The 21493-nt window shown below is 46.1% G+C and overlaps 1 protein-coding gene across 1 annotated transcript; it reads right to left on the bottom strand.

Annotated features, from left to right (window-relative positions):
- Positions 1-990: 990 nt before the first annotated feature.
- Positions 991-12586, bottom strand: atp6v0cb (ATPase H+ transporting V0 subunit cb). Its single transcript, XM_080542039.1, has 3 exons — positions 12302-12586; positions 3531-3714; positions 991-2330 (listed from the first exon to the last, which is right to left on the bottom strand). The coding sequence occupies exons 1-3, from the start codon at positions 12372-12374 to the stop codon at positions 2126-2128; spliced, it is 462 nt and encodes a 153-aa protein (XP_080398165.1). The 5' UTR covers positions 12375-12586; the 3' UTR covers positions 991-2125.
- Between the last annotated feature and the right edge of the window lie 8907 nt (positions 12587-21493).

The following is a 21493-nucleotide window of genomic DNA, read 5'->3' as shown; positions in this document are numbered from 1 at the left end:
AGTCACCTCCATCCTTCTTAGTTCATCACCCAGTCACCTCCATCCTTCTTAGTTCATCACCCAGTCACCTCCATCCTTCTTAGTTCTAGTCACCCAGTCACCTCCATCCTTCTTAGTTCTAGTCACCCAGTCACCTCCATCCTTCTTAGTTCTAGTCACCCAGTCACCTCCATCCTTCTTAGTTCTAGTCACCCAGTCACCTCCATCCTTCTTAGTTCTAGTCACCCAGTCACCTCCATCCTTCTTAGTTCTAGTCACCTCCATCCTTCTTAGTTCTAGTCACCTCCATCCTTCTTAGTTCTAGTCACCCAGTTCCTTCTTAGTTCTAGTCATCTCCATCCTTTAGTTCTAGTCACAACCAGTCACCTCCATCCTTCTAGTCACACCCAGTCACCTCCATCCTTCTTAGTTCTAGTCACCCAGTCACCTCCATCCTTCTTAGTTCTAGTCACCCAGTCACCTCCATCCTTCTTAGTTCTAGTCACCCAGTCACCTCCATCCTTCTTAGTTCCAGTCCACAAACACCGAAAACATTCCAATTCAGTTTCAGTCCACAAAAACATTTTAATCAGACAAACTCAACCTAAATGTTTTGGAGTTTTTGTAGACCAAACAACCACACTAAAATTCCTTCCGTCTTCAGCAACCAAAACTAGACCGGAACCAAGGACAGAAAAGACTAAACGTGACAATAACCAATGCGCATCTTCGTCAAAGACCAAGGGAACCAAGACTAAACAGCTAAAAAGCCTGCCAAAATGAACACTGTGATGAAGAGGGATGACACAGCTACAGGACGATGAAGATGAAGAAGTTGGAGAGAAGATGGTGGTTTTTGGAAATTACACTTGTGAGACCCAAACAGTGGGCACACACATCTTTAATGCAATCAAACAGCGGTACTACAGGAAACACTGACGGGTCTGAGAGGATGTTTCGCGTAATGATTAAAATACAGTTACACACATAACTCCCACTCGTCCACACACTAAAGGCAATCTTAATTTAACCAAGTAAACATACATCCAGAGGAATTCCAACCACTTACGTTTCACAATTAACCCACAGTGCATAAATCTATCTATATATAGATATTTATAATATGTATGTATGTCTGTATATATATATATATCATGGGGGGAATTAAAGACTGTTGCTCCATTTAAAACAGTTTCATGAACAATGCTTTTATAAATAAAAATCAGTGGAAAAAAGAAACAAGAATAACAAAGCTGCATACACATCTGATTTTTTCTTTTTCTTTACAAACAGATCCTCAACAACAAAGTGACTGACCCTCCCCGGAACAATCCAGGAAGTGAAGGCCTATTGGTCAGCTCTAGAAGACCAGCGATCAATCAGCAACCTGCGGGTGGGAGGAGTCTCCTCAAAGCTTGGCAGCACTGAGATCATCCCTCACCATGGAGGTAACGGGATGCTCTCCTAGACACAGACTAGCCCAGGTCCTGGACGCAGACTAAACCAGGTCCTGGACACAGACCATGTCCTGGGGGGTATTCCATCAACATCGCTAAAGGAAAATCCAGCCTTATTTGGATAAATCTCATGATTTACCAAAATAAGCGTAGATTTTTCTCTAGCGACGTTGATGGAATACCCCCCTGAACATAGATTAAGCCTTAAACCCGGGACTATACAGCATCTTCAGTGGAGATTCCCCATTGGGAGCGTGATTTGGTCCAGGACCAGGCTTAATGTGTGTTGGGTAAATAGCTGAAGGTGATCTAAGTGCTAAGAAGCTCTGGGGCCCCTCCCCCCGCATAGTCTGAAGGCCTGGAACCCACTGGGGGAGGGGGGGAATCTTCATACAATTGTTTAACACACACAGAACAGACAAATCACTACATTGCGCATTTACAAGAAGTTGACTATCAAATCGGGACAACTGTACACATTGTAGAGAGATAAGACCATATTTTTACGGAGCCATTTTTCATTATATAATTATTATATTCCACGTTCGTCACTTCATATTTTTTTTTCCTTTTTAAACTTTTAACTTTCTTTTTTTTTTTATGTCATGAAATTTTACTTTTTTTTCTGTTGTATTATTTGTTTTCTCCAGCAGCAACACAGAGAGGACAGATTTTGGTGAAGTTGTGGTTTATTTCGTGGAGAGGATGAGGGCCACGATGAGGCCGTAGAGCCCCAGGACCTCGGCGAAGATCAAGATGAGGATCATCCCCACGAACAGCCTGGGCTGCTGGGCGGTCCCCCTCACGCCTGCGTCCCCCACGATGCCGATGGCAAAGCCTGCTGCCAGCCCACTCAGCCCCACGCTCAGCCCTGCGCCCAGGTGGAGGAAACTCCTACAGGAGGGAGGAGAGGTTACTAAACAGCTCTGATAAGGACAGTATCAGAGACAGTTAGCACTGACAACATACATTCTTCCAACCCTCTGAGATCTATACAGGGGCTGGGGGCCAGGGAGGAGGGGCAAGGAAATAGAAAGGAGTGGCTAGGGAGGAAGGGCTAGGGAGGAAGAGCGCAGGGGCCAGGGAATAGGAAGGAGGGGCTAGGGAGGGGATCCAGGGTACTGGTAAGTGAATAAGGCCTGGGCTACATGGCGCCGGATTCGGTGAAGATTTTATATATCGTTTGCACATCACGGCTACAAGACTCCGCCGAATTCGGTGACGAGACGATAACGCTGGGAGGGTGTTTCCATATCGTTTTCGGAGTCGTGTGGTCGACAATTGGGTGCGTTTTTCGATAACGATGATGCGGACACCCACACATTATATGTATATATACCCACACACGTATTGTGGTTTACTTAACTGTTCAGCACTTGGTTACATTCAATGCATGACTTGTGCTATATAGGCTAAATAAAATTATGAAAGCGGCAAATAACAAGTGTGCACATCAAAGGTAAGAATTAGGCACATAACATCCATATGCTGTATAAATAAAGCGATTGATTGATGTATGTGCGCATTGCGTGCGAGTGCGACCCAAACATTCAGCGCAAGTCTTGTGCTATAAATAGCCTACACTTGATAAACCAGTGCTGTGATATTATTTCTCGTCTTAGAAACATCTTAGCAAGAGGCACTTCTAGCAATTATTATCAAGTTTATTATGCATCAGCTCTTTTTATACAACCTAAATTTACACAGATGAATAACATATACATGCCATATCTTGAATGCAGACGTAATGTAAGTGGAGAGAAGATCGATCGGGAGTTGACAATACTACTGAATGAATGAAAATGAATGAATTTCTATTATTTTACGGTACTGTCTCAATTATATTTGAATCATTTTCTGGGTCTACCAGTACACGCATGCCCAGTGTACCTGAATACGCGGTTCCATGTGGCCAGAGATTCTTTTGCACGACAATGAGAAAACGCTTGTGTGGCCAGAGATCGAAATAGCGTTTTGTCGTTGTGTAGAGGAGTATGTGTAGGGTGACATATGCAGCCTTTAAAGTGGTCAGGACTAGGGGCTGGGAGGGTTAGACAACTTTACATGTCTAGGGTCTAGAGGGCGGGTACGTACTTGTAGAGGGTGACCTTCTCGCTGATGTTGTTGGCGATCAGCACCGCTACCACCAGGCCGTAGATGGCGATGATACCAGCCATGACCACGGGGATGATGGACTTCATGATGAGCTCCGGCCTCATCACAGACATGGCGGCGATGCCTGTGCCACTCTTAGCCGTGCCATAGGCCGCTCCCAAAGCTAGAGGAGAGGAGGGGTGGAAGGGGTGGAGAGAGAGGAGAGAAGAGTTAGAAAAACATTGTAGTGTAGTAGACTACAGGTTTGGGCAACCTGAAGAGGAACTAAGAGGGAGGAAGGTCAGGTCACCACGCCAGCAGTTTCTGTTCCCTACGCAGGGCGCTGTGGCTACATCCAGGAAACTCCCACCCTCTGACACACTGGGCTGGTTTCACACACAAGGCTTAAGTATAATCCTAGACTAAAACGCATCTTCAATGGAGATTTGACATTGAAAGTGTGATTCAGTCTAGGACTAGATTTGAGTGTGAAACCGGCCCATGGTCATACCAGCTAGCCTACCTGTTCATACTAGCTTCCTGTGTTCCTCAAACCAGCCATTCTCTCAGCCACCGTTTCATCATCCTTCGCCTCAGAACGCATGCAGCCCATAGGGAATTATTGGGCTTTAACCCTTTCATTGCCTCAATTACACTGAATGTTTCTGGCTCTGACTGCAGTGTTATAAATCACTCAGTCCTTTCTCCTCTTCACTCTGTCCTCCCCCAATCTTTATCGCCTAACATCCCCCACATCCCACATCCCGCTCCCTCTCCTCCCTTCTGCTCCCAGGAAGTGTAACATCACAAAGACCATCTGCATAGGAAGGCTCCAATCTGCTGTTACAGTGGAGTTGCATCACTGAACACTCCCCAACCAGAACTATAGGACAGGAAGAGAATCTACAGAATCTACTTGACAGACAGAATCCTACGTCACACCTGATAAGACAGGAACAGAATCTGCCATCACAGCAGGCCTGCATCAGAGATGGACCAGAAGCACCTAATGTAATTGAGATGCTGCAGAATGCTGAGTCAGCAGGCTGCTGGCCAGGGCAGTGTGTGTGTGTGTGTGTGTGTGAGTGAGTGCGAGTGTGACGACAGAGGGGGAGGGGAATTGGGGGAGTGCCAGTGACATCACAGAGGTCCCAGTCTGCAGGGGGAGAGCGTACAGAGAGAGCAGACCAACACCACTGTATAACGGAGGACGACAAAATAAATCAATACCTGTACTCGTCGAAAAGCCACTATGAATGCTTCACTAGCGTCTAAAAATAGACAACCTATTAAAATACTGACGTTGGAGTAAAGGCTCATGGGTGTGTTTAAAAATTAAACACCGTCTATTTGTGGAAATCAAGCTGCCAGTGCTGGACACGCCTCTCAAAAGAGCAGCCCATTGGACGACTGGCTGAGTTCTTTCAGTAGTGGAGGATCTTATTAGACAATGAAGTGTGGCTCCTGGGTAAAACAATCTATGATTAACGGACACACGGACACGCATGCGCACGGGCGCGTACACACACACACACACACACACACACACGTCAGAGCAGGGCGAGCGTGCTGTGAATCATAGGCAGGCTGGCTTGACGAGTTCCCCCACGTCAGCTGACAGCGTGTGCGTGTTCCATCACCTGCAGCCAGAGCACAGCAAACCAACCTGACAGCCCTGAGATGGCAGAGACCAACCAAAGCAGAGCATCTACTGAATTCTTTATTATATTCTCTCTCTCTCTCTCTCTCCGTCTGTCTGTCTGCCTCTCTCTCTCTCCCTGCCTGTCTGTCTGTCTTACAACATCCACCCACTCATCTCAGTGTGGTATCAGGACGTTGGACAAGGTCAGATCAAGTATAAATGGTGGGTAACACATTCATCTGTCTGGCAGCAACATTGGCGTTAGCCTCCATCTCCATAGCCTGTCTCAGTCAGGAGAGCTAACATGAGTTAGCCTCCATCTCCCTGGCCTGTCTCAGTCAGGAGAGCTAACATGAGTTAGCCTCCATCTCCCTGGCCTGTCTCAGTCAGGAGTGCTAACATGCGTTAGCCTCCATCTCCATAGCCAGTCTCATTCAGGAGTGCTAACATGCTAACAGGCCACAGCAGTTCAAACAGGAAGGAATCACCAGAAACAGAAAACGGTTAAGACTCTAAACCGTGTTAAATATTGACATCCTATACTGTGTGTGTTCTGCTGCTCTCAGCCTAGCAACAAGGCTTCCCCGGAGGGCTGATATACAGCCTCAGGGGCCCATGTGGAGTGACACCCTGTCCTTCCTCCCTCCATCCATCCCTCTCTGTGTGTGCATACAGCCTCAGGTCAATAGGGAGTGACAGCCTCCATCCATACACGTGTGTGTGTGTGTGTGTGTGTGTGTGTGTGTGTGTGTGAGTGTAGGCCTCCAGGTATGAAGGCAGTGTCTGTTGTCTGGAGTCTCTGGCCCCGTTTCAATACTCCAAAATGCATCCTTTCCTCCCTCCATCCCTCCCTCACCACTGACCTAACAGGACTGGCGGCAGCAGGCCTGCCCCTCTGTGGCTCTGACCCATCCTGACAGATCAGTGAACACAGCACAAGAAAGAGGGGATGAAGAAAGGAAGGAAAGACACATTTCTAAAGTGTGACAGATGGCACAAGGAGGAAGAGGCGTGGCCTAGCCAATCCTTAAATGTGCACATGGCAACCAGCCATAGGCCTCTACACCCCCCCCCCTCTCCATTTACTTATCATGACAACGATGGCATCAGTACAAGGTTAAATCACCACAGCCTTGTAAAGAAAAGTGGCTTTATCCTAGACAAGAGATCTTACGTTTAACCACCCCCTCGCTCTCTCTCTGACCTTGCCAACCATCCAGAGTTATAAACATATAGACATGTCTAAAACCAAGGAGCATATCACTCAACAAGACTAGTTTGCTTTCCCCTGAAATGTGATTATAAACCACAGCTAGGACTTGTATAGAACCACCAAATGTATTCCAGATCACTCCCCACCGAGAGTGCAGAGTGTTCCATGTGGTGTTTACCTAGCAACAACACTGTGATTGGCTACAAAATTAAGCACCATAATTCATGTATTTCTGGTGAATAAAGTCACCCGTAGATGAGTTAAGAGATCCTGGAGGGTGGACCTGTGTCACTACAGCATCCCACAAACCAAGAGTCTACACAAGAAAAACATAATAGTTTAATAAACAGCCATTCATAAAATAATCTCATCCATCTCCTTTCTATAAATATAAATCCTATGGATGGACGGTTCTGTGCATCCTTTAATCCAACACCCACGAAGACCCAGCATCCTCTCTGAGTGGAGGGGTTTGTTCTGATGACGACCTCCATCTTCCAGCGTAATGAGCCTCTCTGAACAGCTGGCACAGAGGCTCACGTACACAGCCGCGCCGCTACAGTCACCCTGCCTCTCCCTCTACTCTGTAGTACTACAACCCTGCCTCCCCCTCTACCCCCCCTCCCTCCTCCAGACCTACAGGACACCAGGGCCTAGACTGACACAGGGCGAGGACACTCAGACTGCATTCTGTAGGAGACACCAGCGCATTCTGTAGGAGACACCAGCGCATCCTGTAGGAGACACCAGCGCATTCTGTAGGAGACACCAGCGCATCCTGTAGGCGACAACAGCGCAATCTGCAAGTAGCACTTATGACAAAGTAGCCTACTCAAGAGAACCACGTCTAAACCTTGAAAGAGCAAGCAGAGACAAAGTTTCTAGTGGGGAAGAAACCTTGGGAGGAACCAGCCTCCAGGCAGTTCCAATTCTACAGATTAAGCACGTCCGTGTTCAAGGGTCGTGGTGGAGGCGTGCTGCAGGCAGAGACCCGGTGGTTTAATCCTAATCCCTGCTGAGGTAGAGCTCTCATTCCTTTATTCTCCACCAGGAATGTTCACTATGGACACGGCGCGCCCATGTGACCCTGCGCCCCGCAGACACACTATGGTGACGACAGCAGCACCCAACTGGCTGGGCTGGTCCAGGGGAACAGACGGAACATCAGGGTTTACTGTATTATTAATAGGAAAAGGCCTGGAAATAAATGGGCTATTTGGGAGAATTAGCCTGTTGAGGCTCAGGCTTCGCAATGAGGAGGTAAGATATCTGACATCTGGGTTCTGGACAGTCATTTCCTTCACACTAACGCAACTAAATGAGAGCTAGCCTGAGTAAATTGCGTATTAACTCTTTCAGAGCGGAGGATGAATGAAGTCGTCTGAATTGTCAACATTCGAGAGTGCCATGTGTGACTAGAAAGTCTAAATAACACTCTAGGTGGGGAGTGTTGCGTAATGCTTTGGCAGTTGGTGAGTTAAACCCCAACTGTCCCCTGATGATCCCTGCCACCAGCCTCTCCAGGGGTTTAACAAGGTAGTGGTCCGTACAGTAGGATAGTGTCATCTAAGTGTCTATAACTATCTAACTATCCAGCTGTGTCTCATCTAGGACTCTTCACACAAATATGGTGGGGCTACTTGTGGGTGAAGGGATGAAATACAGGGTCAAAGGGTCAAAGAAATCCATGTGACCGTCGTTAGAATAATGGCCTTCCCCCAGCCGGTCTATACACCATATAATATAGTGTTGACTTAATGGTAACACTGTCTACACAGTGTAACAACATACATCCTTCCATGTTTCTGTACCTGATCAACTCAGTGTAATGTCAATCATTAACCGTGACAGCAATTATTATAATTATAATAATGCTGTCTCCACCACTCCCAATGATACCTAACCACCAACTGTTGGTGATCAATGACAGGCTATTGATTTGGCTATTGCCTACTTCCCCCAGGCCATCAGGCTCATGAACAAGGCAAGCCCACTGCAGACAATTGACTATCAAGCACACCCCATGCATACAGACTACCTTAACCTTAAGCTCACAGCCATTGCAGGCATTTTATTACTAATGGCTAATTCATATCATGTCTTATTTGTCACTTATGTCAAAAGTATCACTTTTTTTATCTTGAATTATGCCTATTGCGTATTGCCTTATTGTCTTGTGCTGCAATGTCAGGAAGCAAAGCCTAAGAATCTAACTCTTTTACACTTGTGTAATGTGATGTAACAATACACTTCAAACACTTGAGGCTACTGCTAGAGACTACCGGTAGTAGCCTATGTTTGTTTTTTGATAGTTCATCTAGTCACTGCTCTACAAACTAGACTCTGCTCTCTCTGCTCTCTCTGGTAAGCCAACAAGTCTCACTAGGAGGCTCAATACCAGGGAGAAAGCATAAAGGGTGATTGGGAACTGAAATAATAACACATTCAGACACTACATTCCATGGAGAGAACAATACATAGATACATAAATCACAGTCAGTAAAACAACAATAAAGATAATTAAATATTAAAAGCTACAATAGGACATAAATCTAGGCTACAACAGAACTGCTGAAATGATGACAGAGTAAGCATGCCTGTGACTCATGTTTCACAGATTGGTCCACACATCACGTTTCAGTCGGCAACTCGGCATGCTCGGCTACTCTGCTACACGTAATCCTACTCTGCAACCTAAATCTACATGATGACAATCAAAATGGCATTTCTCACAAGAAAAAACAACTAACAGGATATTCACATTCACCCTATTTCTTCCTCAACCTCCCAGAGGGGGCGTGGCTCTGTGCATCTATGGCAGGCTCAGTGATGACATCACAAAATGCCACGGCAGGGCACCATTTCCTGTAAGTGACTTTCTTGTAAGACTCTTAATGCTGCTGGGTATGAATCATCAGTGTCCCAGTCTGTCCATCCCCTCTCCTCCCCGCTCTCTCCCTCTCCCCTGGGTGCCGCCACCACCACCAAGCCCTAGCCTCCCAGCTGGCTAATTCCCCCATCTGTCACTTATGGCTACCATCGCAGATCACGCCCACGGTTAGCCACAGGGGCTAGGCTAACGCTACCCATCAGAGCTTCCACACTGGCCAAGGCTAGCACTGTGCTAACATAGCAAACAGGGTGCAGGCTATGTTAGTTAGCCTCAAGCTAGCCTGAAGCTCGAGGCCCATCTCAGCACACTGCATCTAGGGGATGTGAGGTACAGACTCACCAGTCCTAACAACTTTACGCCTCGTCAGGTGAGCGGGAGTGATGACGTGATAACAGCGTGATTTAACCTGTGATGGCGGTGATTGAACCACAGGGCACAGTTCTCAGTGAGATGTGATAACAGCGTTGTTAAAACATGCTTGTTTGATACCGTTCCTCATTCCATGCTTTACAATGAGCACGTCCTCCGATTTCTACCTCCGTCAGCCTCCCCAGGTATACAAGCATGCTCATTGAGCAGCACTGTGTGCAGCAGGCAAAGACAGCAGCCCCCACCCCCCCTAGACAAACTAAGGCATTTAATTTGCAACAGACACCATATCCATACAGATATGAGTGGAAAAGGGGCTTGAGATTACTTATCAAACATGCTAGATGCAGCTGGACTCTTCGGGAACATTAGGTTAACTGGTTATTACTCATAACCATTTACTTCCCTAAAATGTAGTGTTGATTCACTGCTTCTGTTGTTCCAACCCAGTAGTGGGAAGTGTCTGTACCCCCCCCACCCCCACCACCACCACCACCCAGGGCCACCACTCACCACACAGGGTGTCTACAGGCATAGAGGTAGCTCCGCCACCAGCCACCACACAGGGACACTACAGGCATAGAGGTAGCTCCGCCACCAGCCACCACACAGGGACACTACAGGCATAGAGGTAGCTCCCCCACCACCCAGGGCCACCACCCACCACCCAGGGCCACCACCCACCACACAGGGACGCCACCCACCACTACAGGCATAGTGGTAGCTACATGTCAGAGGAGGCAAGAATCAGGCAGGCTCACAAAAAGTGCAGGGAATGGAATGAGGAATGCAGCACACACACTTATACCATTCCATGCATTAGAATGAGGCCATCTTCTGATTCCTGCCTCCACCGCGCCTCCCCCGTGCCCCCGACAGGCCCTCCAGACAGAGGCAGCATGACTACGATCGACAGGTCGGGGCTACGATAACGCTTAGCAGCATGTCGATTTCCCGTTACAATCTGCTTCAGTTCCACGCTCAGCTCTGCCTCATGTAAACCATACTATGATCAAAGATAACCAGAGTATTCAATTCATTGTATTTAAACTTCTGATTAAATCATCACATTAAGAAAAAAAATTTGCCCTGCTTCAAAGGTTAATCACACAGTCGTATAGATCATGTGACGATCTTGATCTTTGAACACTGGCACAACGGCGGTGATTGCTCCTCCGGGAAAAGCGTTTAGAAATACATTTAAATGGACCGAACTAGAGGTGGAAAACAAGAAAAAGTTTATATCCATCTCAATATGTCCCTGTTTCTGCATCCCTCTCCTCCCTCCTGATAGTTTCAACGACCCCTAGAATTCCAGGCCTTCACTGTCACATGACCGTCATCACGTCCCTGCAGACACAGCATAAACCAGGCCATACATGATCTAACCTAAGGAGTGTCCCCCGCTATGCACGGCTCTTCACACCTTCAAATAATTATACTAATAGGCTGCCATGTCACATGCAAAAAAAACTCTACAGCTGCTGAATGACATAATTTATAAGGTTAGTTTCCAACTGGAATTGTGTGTAAAGGCAGGGCAGGTAATGCTTCTCACAGCTGATTCCTGCCACCTACTCTGGACATTCCGAATCAGAAGACTAATCATGTGCTTGTCATGTGATCTCGTGTGATGCCATGCCTCCAAATGTCATTCTCTATCAAACAAGGAAGTCTTGAGCCGTCTTCTGCTGTAATATAATCCTCCAGGATGATCCAATACCCTACCCTACACGCCTCAGTGGGTTCACCAGCCTAGTTCTGTCCTCTGAAAACGACTCCTTCTGTTCTGGTCACCTCAATTCACACTATTCGCAAAGGCGCGTCATGGATGACCAACGACAGCCCTAATTGCCCAGCTGGTGTCAATAGCGTAACACAATACACGTCATTTGTCGTGTAACATAGACGACCAGTTACATAAGCGTACATCTCCATACACCACGATAATCAGGACCCACAGAGAAAAAATGTGCCACATCCTCTCCCCTTAAACCAACACGGAGTAGATGGCGCAGGTGTAAATCGCAGAATACGGTGTCAAGCTCAGAATGTCAACGTCGCAAAGACAAGACAGCCACTGACGCACTCGACTAACTTTAAATACATCCATATCATAGTATATTATTATATTACTCAATCACAGTTCAGATCATCTAGCCGCCTGGGTGTAGCTACTAGCCAACGTCCCCGGCTGCAGAAACACGATCCATCATGGCATCCCTTCCACCTCATCTCCAGCTAGCTTCGTTAGCTAAAGGCTAGACAGCTTTATAAACGCGGGGACAATTACAGTGGCTGAGTGAGAAAACAAATGAACGCAGGTTTTGGCTTCGGTCAAAGTACACGGTTACTAGGCAGAAGACCCACTATCCCACATCCACCGGCCGGCTGGGCTCAGTAGACCCCGCTGACAGGAGCGACAGCTCGGCTTGGGCTAGTTAGCTTAGCCCGCTAAAGGGCTAGCTGGGTCTCAGGCGGAGAGGCACCAAGGTTGGCCGTTCGCGCACATAACAAACCTACTGAACATTTGACAGATTACACACCCTGAACGGAAACAAACGGTTTAAAAGGTCAAACAATAAATAAACCCCCAAAATGTGTAAGTGGTAAATGTTGAACATGTAAAAGCGCATTGAAGGTGAGATAGTTACCGCTGAACACCATGGCCGCGGAGGCGCCCATCACCGCGAAGAACGGGGAGTACTCGGGGCTTTCGGACGACATTCTTGCTGCTCACACAATAAAAAAACTAAATATAATACAAAATGGCTATTGCTTATTGTTTCCTTATGTTCCCTTTAACGGCTCGCTTTAAACCTATCGAGGGCCACAGTCTTTCGTTGTAAATGGGTAAAGTGGGGAACGCTAAAGACCACCTCACTAGCAGTGTGCAAACGGACTAGTCACGACTCTCCGTCAGATAAATACCCGGCACAGCAGCGGCACAAAATGGCGACGCGGAAAATGTCACCTGACTGGACCATATGGATAGTACCATCACCGACTGTATGTAGGGGGGGGGCGCGAAGAAGTTGCTCTATTAAAAATGTACCGCTGGATAAAAAAATATACTTAAAATAAGAAATGATCTATTGTAATTGTGTTTTATGTAATGGGCGTAAAAGACAGTGATTTATCTACGCTTTCCTTCTTTTGTGTTTTGAAGGTCATCCCCCATTCTCAGTGTCATTTGGTGTAGTCCGCTGCAGGCTTTCCCTTTGATATCGAGGCATTCTCCCTCTCCTTCAGAAAGAGGATGAAATGATGGGGCAAGAGGGAGAAGGGTGTGGAATGGATGCTTGTGGTTTTAAAAGCCTTTCTCCTTGAAAATTTAGAGAAATAAATGTTTGTCAAATCCCATTATAGCAAATGTAATGAATTACATAACAGTGTAGGCTACATAATTGCATTTGAAAGAATGCAATTTGTATATGATCATTTTGCACATGGTAACAGTGACACCAGTCCAAAATGTACAAATCTGTCCATGAATTCTCACAAATTAATTTCAGCAATTTGCACCTTCATACGAGTGTGAGGGAGAGGGTGGTTACAGTTAGCTGTGGTATGCAGCAGGGATGTGGACTGGGAGTGTGAGAGACTGTGAGGTTGTGTGGGAGGGTGGGAGGGTGGGGGAGGGAGAATCCCCACTGTATAGCTCCCAGCAAGCGCAGAGAGAGAGGAGGGGGGGGAGGGAGAGAGATAGAGAAAAAGAGAGAGGGTGGAGGGAGGGAGAGAGAGAGAGATAGAGAAAAAGAGAGAGAGAGGGACAGAAGCATGTATGGGAGTGACGAAGTGCGTGAGTCAGAGAGAGATTGTGCAGTGTGTCCCCCTCCTCCTCCTCCTCCTCCTCCTCCTCCTCCTACTCCTCCTCCTCCTCCTCCTCCTCCTCCCCCCCCCCCTCTTCTCTCCATCCATCCCTCCATTTACCCCCTCTACAGCTCGTCCCAGGCAGACAGACAGGCAGGCAGGCAGAGAGACAGACAGACAGACAGATAGACATACAGACAGACAGACAGACAGGCAGGCAGACAGGCACCTGCGTATGCCTGCCGAGTCTCAGCCTCAGAAATACGCAGAACTCTGAAACAGATGATTGTGTGTTGTGTGTGTGTGTGTGTGTGTGTGTGTATGAATGTGAACATAAAGGTCATGCTAGAATGATCTTAGCTCTCTCTCTCTCTCTCTCTCTCGTTCTCTCACCGTGGCGACTAAGCGGTTATGGAATGTGATTATGGGATGTTTGAGGAGGCTGAAGGAGGAAGCCTCTCCATCATGGCTGGCTTGCTATGTTAGCGTTAGCGTTTGAGCACAAAATCCTCTTCACTTGTTACGACGACTCACCTGGGATTCATCCTCACCAGCCCTAGCTGTTACTGTACCCCCCCCCCCCCCTTACAAAACACTTATACGTAATCCTTCTGTACATACTGTAGATCGCCCCAGAGAAGTTGAAGTCCATTCATACACGGCAGTGTCCTCTATGAACAGACTGTGTGCGGATTGGTAAACATACAGGAAAGATCAGAGGGATACTTCTGTCCTTGAGTGCCACTGAGAGATATTTCAACATCCACACGAGCGTACCACTCAATAATGCATGACCCATACACACACACAGCCACATGCTCTGATAGTAGAGGCCAGCGGAGGCTGGTGGAGGTAGAAATCGGAGGACGGGCTTCCTGTCATTATGGAAACGGGGAACTCCTGAGAGAGGAAGTGACCAAGTGAGAGATCCTCACAAGGACATGACTCAAAATGACCAGCAGTCAGTGTCCCGACCACTATGTTGCTTACTTAATGTCTCCATGACAACCAGGCCTGGCGCCAGAACCAACACCTGGAGTGGGCTGGGGGGTAGCACTAGCAAGGCCGACGGGGGGTGGGGGATATGGGGTGGGGTGGGGTGTTGGGGTGGGGGGGGTGTGGGGCGGGGGGCTAGAGGTAGCAGTGGCAAGGCCAATGTCTTAACTTTTGATTAGGTTGGCAAGATGCACGTTGCCCACACCTGCCCATAGCCAGCCTGGCTGACAACCCCACCTCAAATCCACGAAATGTACAATCCATGTTTTTGAGATCGTAATCTTCTGTTCATGAAGAATTTGCAGGAAACTGACACCTGTTCTGGTCTGACAGATGCATCGTTTGGTCGATAAACCAGCGGCAAAAGATGGTCATATTTTACCGGCATGAGTGAAACAAGATACAGTATATGACACTACAGGATCAACGTCTGTCAGGTGGGTGGTTGGGAGGGAGGGAGGAAGGGAGGTAGGGAGGGAGAGAGAGAGGGGTTGGGTGCGGAGGGCCAAGTCTGTTTTTGTCCCTTTTTTGTTTATTTATGTTTAAAAATGATAATTGTTCACTGTTGTGTTTAACGTGTGTCCTATACTTGTTGTATCACGTATGTGATAAAAAAGCTTACTGTCTGTCTAGTCCCCACACTGGGTGTGGCTAAACCTGCTGAGGGTTACCTGCTCAGGTGAGTCTGTCAACAGGTCAGGTCTCCAGCTAGATGCCCCTGGGAGGATCTACCGTATATATAAAGGAAGGAAGCAGGAGAGCTAAGCTTCTCAGGTTTGGAATTAGGCCCACAAGAGCAAGACTAGGTGCTAGGTGTCAGAATGGGACCGCTCACTGCAGCCCTACACTCCCCCAGGGATGGACAAATCAATCCTTTCAAATCCTTTCACCGAATAATGTCCGCCTGCTCAAATCTAACAGATTTAATCCTAGAAGGTTGTGGATATTTCATCCATGCGTCTGACAGAGAGATATTTCATCTTCACGTTTTTGTTTTATCTGCACAGAAGCATTTCGGTCGATGGGGTTAGGGTGTCTGAGATCCAAGGAGTCTGAGATCCAAACACCAGAATCTTTATTTGTGATATAGATTTTTTTTAAATGAAAAACCCAAACACAAGACAGATTTGTGTTGCAATCCTTCAAAATCAACAGGCAGGCATCCATCAATTCATGTGTTAATCAAAAGCAGAAGCACACCAGTAACATTGTTCTCTCTCTCTCTCTCTCTCTCTCTCTCTCTCTCTCTCTCTCTCTCTCTCTCTCTCTCTCTCTCTCTCTCTCTCTCTCTCTCTCTCTCTCTCTCTCTCTCTCTCTCTCTCTCTCTCTCTCTCTCTCTCTCTCTCTCTCTCTCTCTCTCTCTCTCTCTCTCTCTCTCTCTCTCTCTCTCTCTCTCTCTCTCTCTCTCTCTCTCTCTCTCTCTCTCTCTCTCTCTCTCTCTCTCTCTCTCTCTCTCTCTCTCTCTCTCTAAGCCAAAACAATATCTGGCCGTCCAGACCCTCTTTGTTTGAAAAGATAATCCCTCATCCTCTAGTCTATAGGAGAGGGGGCTAGGCTGGGCTGGACACACACACACCAAACACACGCACACCAAACACACGCACGCACACGCACACGCACACACACACACACACACACACACACACACACACACACACACACACACACACACACACACACACACACACAGACACACACACACACACACACACACACACACACACACAACACAACACACACACGCTCACTCACTCAGTGTAGGGTTTAACACATAAGCATCTTACTGTTTACGGCAGGAAACGTTGATTTCCAGGAGCTGCAGCGCCCACAGGAGGGGCTATAAATAGGCGTGAGTGTGATTAGCAGAGAGAGGATCCCCTGTGAACAGCAGGGCCCGGACAAGAGCAGGGATGTCAATGCCACTCTGGGAAGGAGTTAGTTACTCACTTTACTGCCTATCTCAGTCAAGACCCAACAATTAGTATGGTTGTTTTTACTGACGGTGCTTTTGTTTTACTTTAAAGTATCTATTCTCGATTCTCTCCATGAAATATAATGTCTTTGTGTACTGAGAAAAGAGCTATAGGCCTACAATACTACTATTATTATTATTATTACTATTATTATTATTACTATTATTATTATTATTATTATTATTATTATTATTATTATTATTATTATAACTGTTATTATTAGATGATTCACACATACTTAGACATGTGACTTGGATAAAGAAATCTGCTAAATGTAAATGATGATTATTATTGTTATTATTGTTATTATTGTTATTATTATTATTATTATTATCTCTGGGTGTGTTGGAGCTGCACCATCAGACTGTGTCTCTCCTTCTCATGACCCTTTGGTCATGAATTGATTGTAAACGTGATGCGTATGGGCTGGAGGTTTCATTGATTCCATGACATGAGTTAAAATGGAGGGCTTTTAAAATGAGGTGCTTTATGTGCTTTCTTCTTTTTTCTGTGTCTGATTCTCACCTTCTCTGTGTTCCTACATTTGCTGATATCTGGTATTTCAAAATACGAGATCTTCCCACTTCCTATTGTAGAATGACTGAGCCACCTCAACAATAGATAATCTTATCAGGCAGTTACAGCTGACTGTCATATCTGGTATATTGAAGTACAGCCTACAAAAGCCTCTAACTTCTTCATTTCACAACCCAATACGACTGGATTTTCCAGTCATGCAGTGCGTAGTCATGCACAGACTTGACAGACTAGAAAACTGAAAATACACTCGGGTCGGTGACTGTCGTATGAGGACTAGTTTTTTTATTTGACATACATTCCAGCTAACCACGATGCTGCAGTGTCATCGAGAAAGATAGGTTATAGAAAAAAATACAGAAATTATAAATATTGAGATGTAAGCTGCTTCGGACATAATGCAGTATAAAAGTTATTTAAATACTCTCTCTCCAGGGACCTTTAAGTGCATCATAATATATGGGGATATCAATTATGAGAACATCACTGAATCATATTCATTCATATATCTCCAATGAAATGCATTAGACGTATATCTGAGCTATTTATCATAAGCAGGCACATTTAGGGCCGGTTTCACAGACAAGGCATAGGCGTAATCCTAGACTAAAAAGCATATTCAATGGAAATGTTACATTGAAAGTGTGATTTAGCCCAGGACTAGGTTCAAACCTTGTCTATGAAACCGGCCCATTATATCCTATACGCTTGCGGTTTGTGAATCAATTGACTAAATGATGATGTGGTGAGTCGGATTTGCAGTTTCAAGATCACGTGGTTTATAAATCAATGCACCATCGTAGAACTGTTGTCATTTATTCATTCGTTGCCTTTTACATTGCAAGGCTGCAAAGAACGACGGCAACATTGTATCCAGGTGTCTCTAGGTAATAGGTAACGAATGAGATCTTAAGAATCCGATGGACTTTGAAACATAATCACTTCCAATTACAATCCCACTGCATAACATGCACCATCTGACCAGAAATAACCCACATGATATCAAAGAATACGTCGTATGGTACAACGTTATGAACAACAGGCTTTTTGGTCAGATTATTTCAATAAATGTCTTCCTATCTGAGAGGGAAACAGTGTGAGCTGGGTGGGTCCGTGCTGATGGTAGGAAAGGGGCTGCAGGTTAGAGGTGAGTCAGCTGATGGGGAAAGACATCTGACACGACTGTGACAACTAGGATCCTCAGAACCGCAACGACACTCCCTCCATTTAGAGAGAGAGTGAGAGAGGGAGGGAGAGACAGAAAGAGGGAGGGAGGGAAAGAGACAGAACAAGGGAGGGAGGGAGGGAGAGAAACAGAAAGAGCGAGCAAGAGAAATAATGGAGAAGTTGAAGCTGAAATACAATAGACAATCAATCATGACAAGTTCATCTTGATCTAAAGTGTTTTAATTTCACGTTTGATACATTTGAGCTGTTGATTCATAAGCGATACATCACTGGGGGACATTCTTCAACAAACACTGACATTCAATCAACAGCTGTTCAACACAACACTTCTCCACCCAACACTACATTTTTCTGGACTTTTTTAAATGAGATTGTTCAGAGATTGAGGGACGGATGAGAGAGAGGCGGGAGAGGGGGACAGAGAGAGAGAGAGAGAGAGAGAGACTGCATTTCTTACACATAGATTCACCACCTGATGGACACATTACACACAACCAATAGAAAACATTCAAACAACAATTCACATAATGTACATAGAGGGTCTCCTAGTACATAGAGGGTCTCCAGGTACATAGAGGGTCACCCAGTACATAGAGGTACCCCAGTCCTACTTCAGCAGACAGAAGGGGGGGTACAGCTGGTGGGGGACTGGCTGAGTTCCAGGATGTTTACAAAGCTGTCACACCTTAGATCTCAAACCGCCTGGAAGGGTCAGACACGACTGTTACCAACGTCCAGAGTCAGACGTTGTCATGGCAGCTGCTGTACAACCAACGACCTCTTTGAGGACATTAACTCATCAACTGCCAAAGAGTTCCAGAACACTCACCACCTAGAGTGCCAAGTGTTCTATGTGGTGTTTACCTAGCAACAACACTTTGATTGGCTACAAAATGAAGCATCCTCATTTCTGCATTTTTGGTGGATAAAGCCACCCATAGCTGACCCTAGTAACGCAGACGCTCTCAATCTGTGCAGCGTGACGACTTTGCACAGTCTGGAACAGAGCCAACAGGAACAGCCACACTAGAACACCTTTACAGAAATATCAGCCGAAAGCACCACAGATAATCTGACACGGAATTAGAACCACAGAATTAGAATAATAGAATTAGAATAATAGAATCAGAATAATTCCAATCTAATGATTCATTTGGTTGGGAACATCCAGATATGTACGATGAGAGACAGGGGCCACAACAACCAGGTACGACACCACCACACAACCAGGTACAACACCTGCTCTGATAGGCTCGCTTAGGCCCGTTCTAGAACCAAGCCCTAGTCCATCTCTAACCCCAACCCTAGACGCCTGCACTGATCTGAGAGGACTTGGATAGGCACAAACAAGATGGCGGACATCCCACCTAGCCAATCAGATTGCCAGGTGGACGTGCCGCCATCTTATCCTCAAACCGTGCCAACTTTCACATCGACACGACAGGGAAGGCTGGTGGAGGTAGAAATCGGAGGACGGGGCTCATTGTAACGCATTGTTTGATTCCTCCGATTCCGTCCACCAGCCTCCCCTGCTCCCCCAGCGCCTGGGGGGACAGGGACACAGACGAGGCCTTGGAATCTGAAGAAGCCTCAGAGACAGACGACGCCTCGGACTCTGCTACCGTTAAACAACACTTTTCTTCACCACACAGATCACGTGACGCACACACCAGACGGCGTTCGGACGCACAGCAGAGGCCGGTTCATCTGCATGTTGTTTAAAGACTAATAACGCTAGGTAGATAGTAATAACACTAGCTAGGTAGATAGTAATAATGCTAGCTAGGCTATGACTTTGGCGGTGTTTGGTGCAGAATGAGATTGTACAAATGAACATGGATGGATCAATAGATAAACAGGTTGATCAGTAGATAAATAGGTTGATCAGTAGATCAACAGGTTGATCAGGGTGTTTAAATACAGGACCTGAGGTCCACAGCACCACTGGACGTCTTCCTGTTTCTCCAACCAACCACCAGGAGTGGAATCTCTGGACCATCAGTCCATCAATCAATCACTAATCATTTATTTGAAATGGTGGTGACAGGATTAAACCTCTTGAGATGTGTCATCTCCTCTTTTCCGAGGGGCCACTGTAGAGCAGTGGAGGCTTGTGGAGGTAGAAATCGGAGGACAGGCTCATTGTAATGCATGGTGTTTGACACCATTCACATGTGTTTGATGCCATTCCTCATTCCAGTTAATGCATTACAAAGAGCCCGTCCTGCGATTTCTAACCTCCACTAGTCTCCCCTGTACCAGAGAGAGGAGATGAAGCCCTCAATGACCTGACTAGGAAACCCCTGATATCCACCATGTGATTGGCACCACCCTAGTGCGCTGCCATGGTAACACTTTAAATCCTGTTGTTCACCACGGTAACAACTTTCTCATGGTATCTGTTGCTCCGTGTCTCCAGGGATATGCAGCTCTGAACGTGACGTAAGCGACTACGACCGATAACAGGAAATGAGGGGCATGACTTAAACTCCAGAAGGTCAAAGGTGAACAGGAAGGTGGACAGTGTCTGATATGAGGGCTGCAGAGGAACAGCACAGCCGCATTTCACCGTCCACCACAAATGAAGAGGAATAACAACATCATTAAAAATCTGTATAAAAGAAAACTCGCAAATAAATGATAGGTTTCAGGATATCACACTTGTTTTACATTAATAAATAAAAATACTTGTATATATTTATAGACTTCAACAGACAACTGAATTAGCTGGTCGGACGGAAGTGGTTTACTTCTTGTGCCCCGGGTGCCTTCTCAGGGTCCGGGCTGGACATGTGTGTGTGTTTTGAGTAATGACAGACTGTATACACATATGTGACACAGTCTGGTGAAAAGGTCAATTCTCGCGAATGACCAAAACATTTAAAGTTTTTTTTTGCATATTATGAAAGTTGAAGTGTCGAAGAGCCCACTCGATATAACAAACAACAGTTTTAGGATCACTAAATACTTATAATTTGCGAGTTGGATTCACTGTATAGTCTACCGTAGGCTACTGGGTAAGTGATACATGGCTGGCTTGTAAACAAACTTTCGTTTTAGGACGTGTTCAAAAGCAAGGACTGTGTGATCATCTAATTATCTGTAGTTGTGTGTTTTTAGCATGTTGTTGTTCTATCAGCATGTTGCAATGTTCGTAGCGAAGTTCCTTTTTAAGTGCTAGCTACTAGCAGCTGTTTTGCATGTGTTTTGATTCAGAGCGTGTTTCTCCACTATTTGGTTTGAGGTGTACCAACATTCAAATAAGCATATCTTATTATAAAGATATCATAAACTATTTTCACCAGACCCTGTCACATATGTGTGTGTGTGTGCGTGCGT

This window comes from Nansenia antarctica (assembly GCF_963989245.1).
Source record: "Nansenia antarctica genome assembly, chromosome: 11".
Taxonomy (NCBI): domain Eukaryota; kingdom Metazoa; phylum Chordata; class Actinopteri; order Argentiniformes; family Microstomatidae; genus Nansenia; species Nansenia antarctica.
The sequence above is the reverse complement of the archived record's forward strand: the minus strand, read 5'-3'. Positions and strand labels throughout refer to the sequence as shown.

What these genes read in the sequence shown, in the direction of transcription:
- atp6v0cb (XM_080542039.1), bottom strand. Translation starts at nt 12,374, where the DNA reads ATGTCGTCCGAAAGCCCCGAGTACTCCCCGTTCTTCGCGGTGATGGGC. An exon ending in CGCGGCCATGGTGTTCAGCG is followed by an intron (nt 3,715 to 12,301) that starts GTAACTATCTCA and finishes CCTCTCCTCTAG; the next exon opens with CTTTGGGAGCGGCCTATGGC. An exon ending in GAGAAGGTCACCCTCTACAA is followed by an intron (nt 2,331 to 3,530) that starts GTACGTACCCGC and finishes TCCCTCCTGTAG; the next exon opens with GAGTTTCCTCCACCTGGGCG.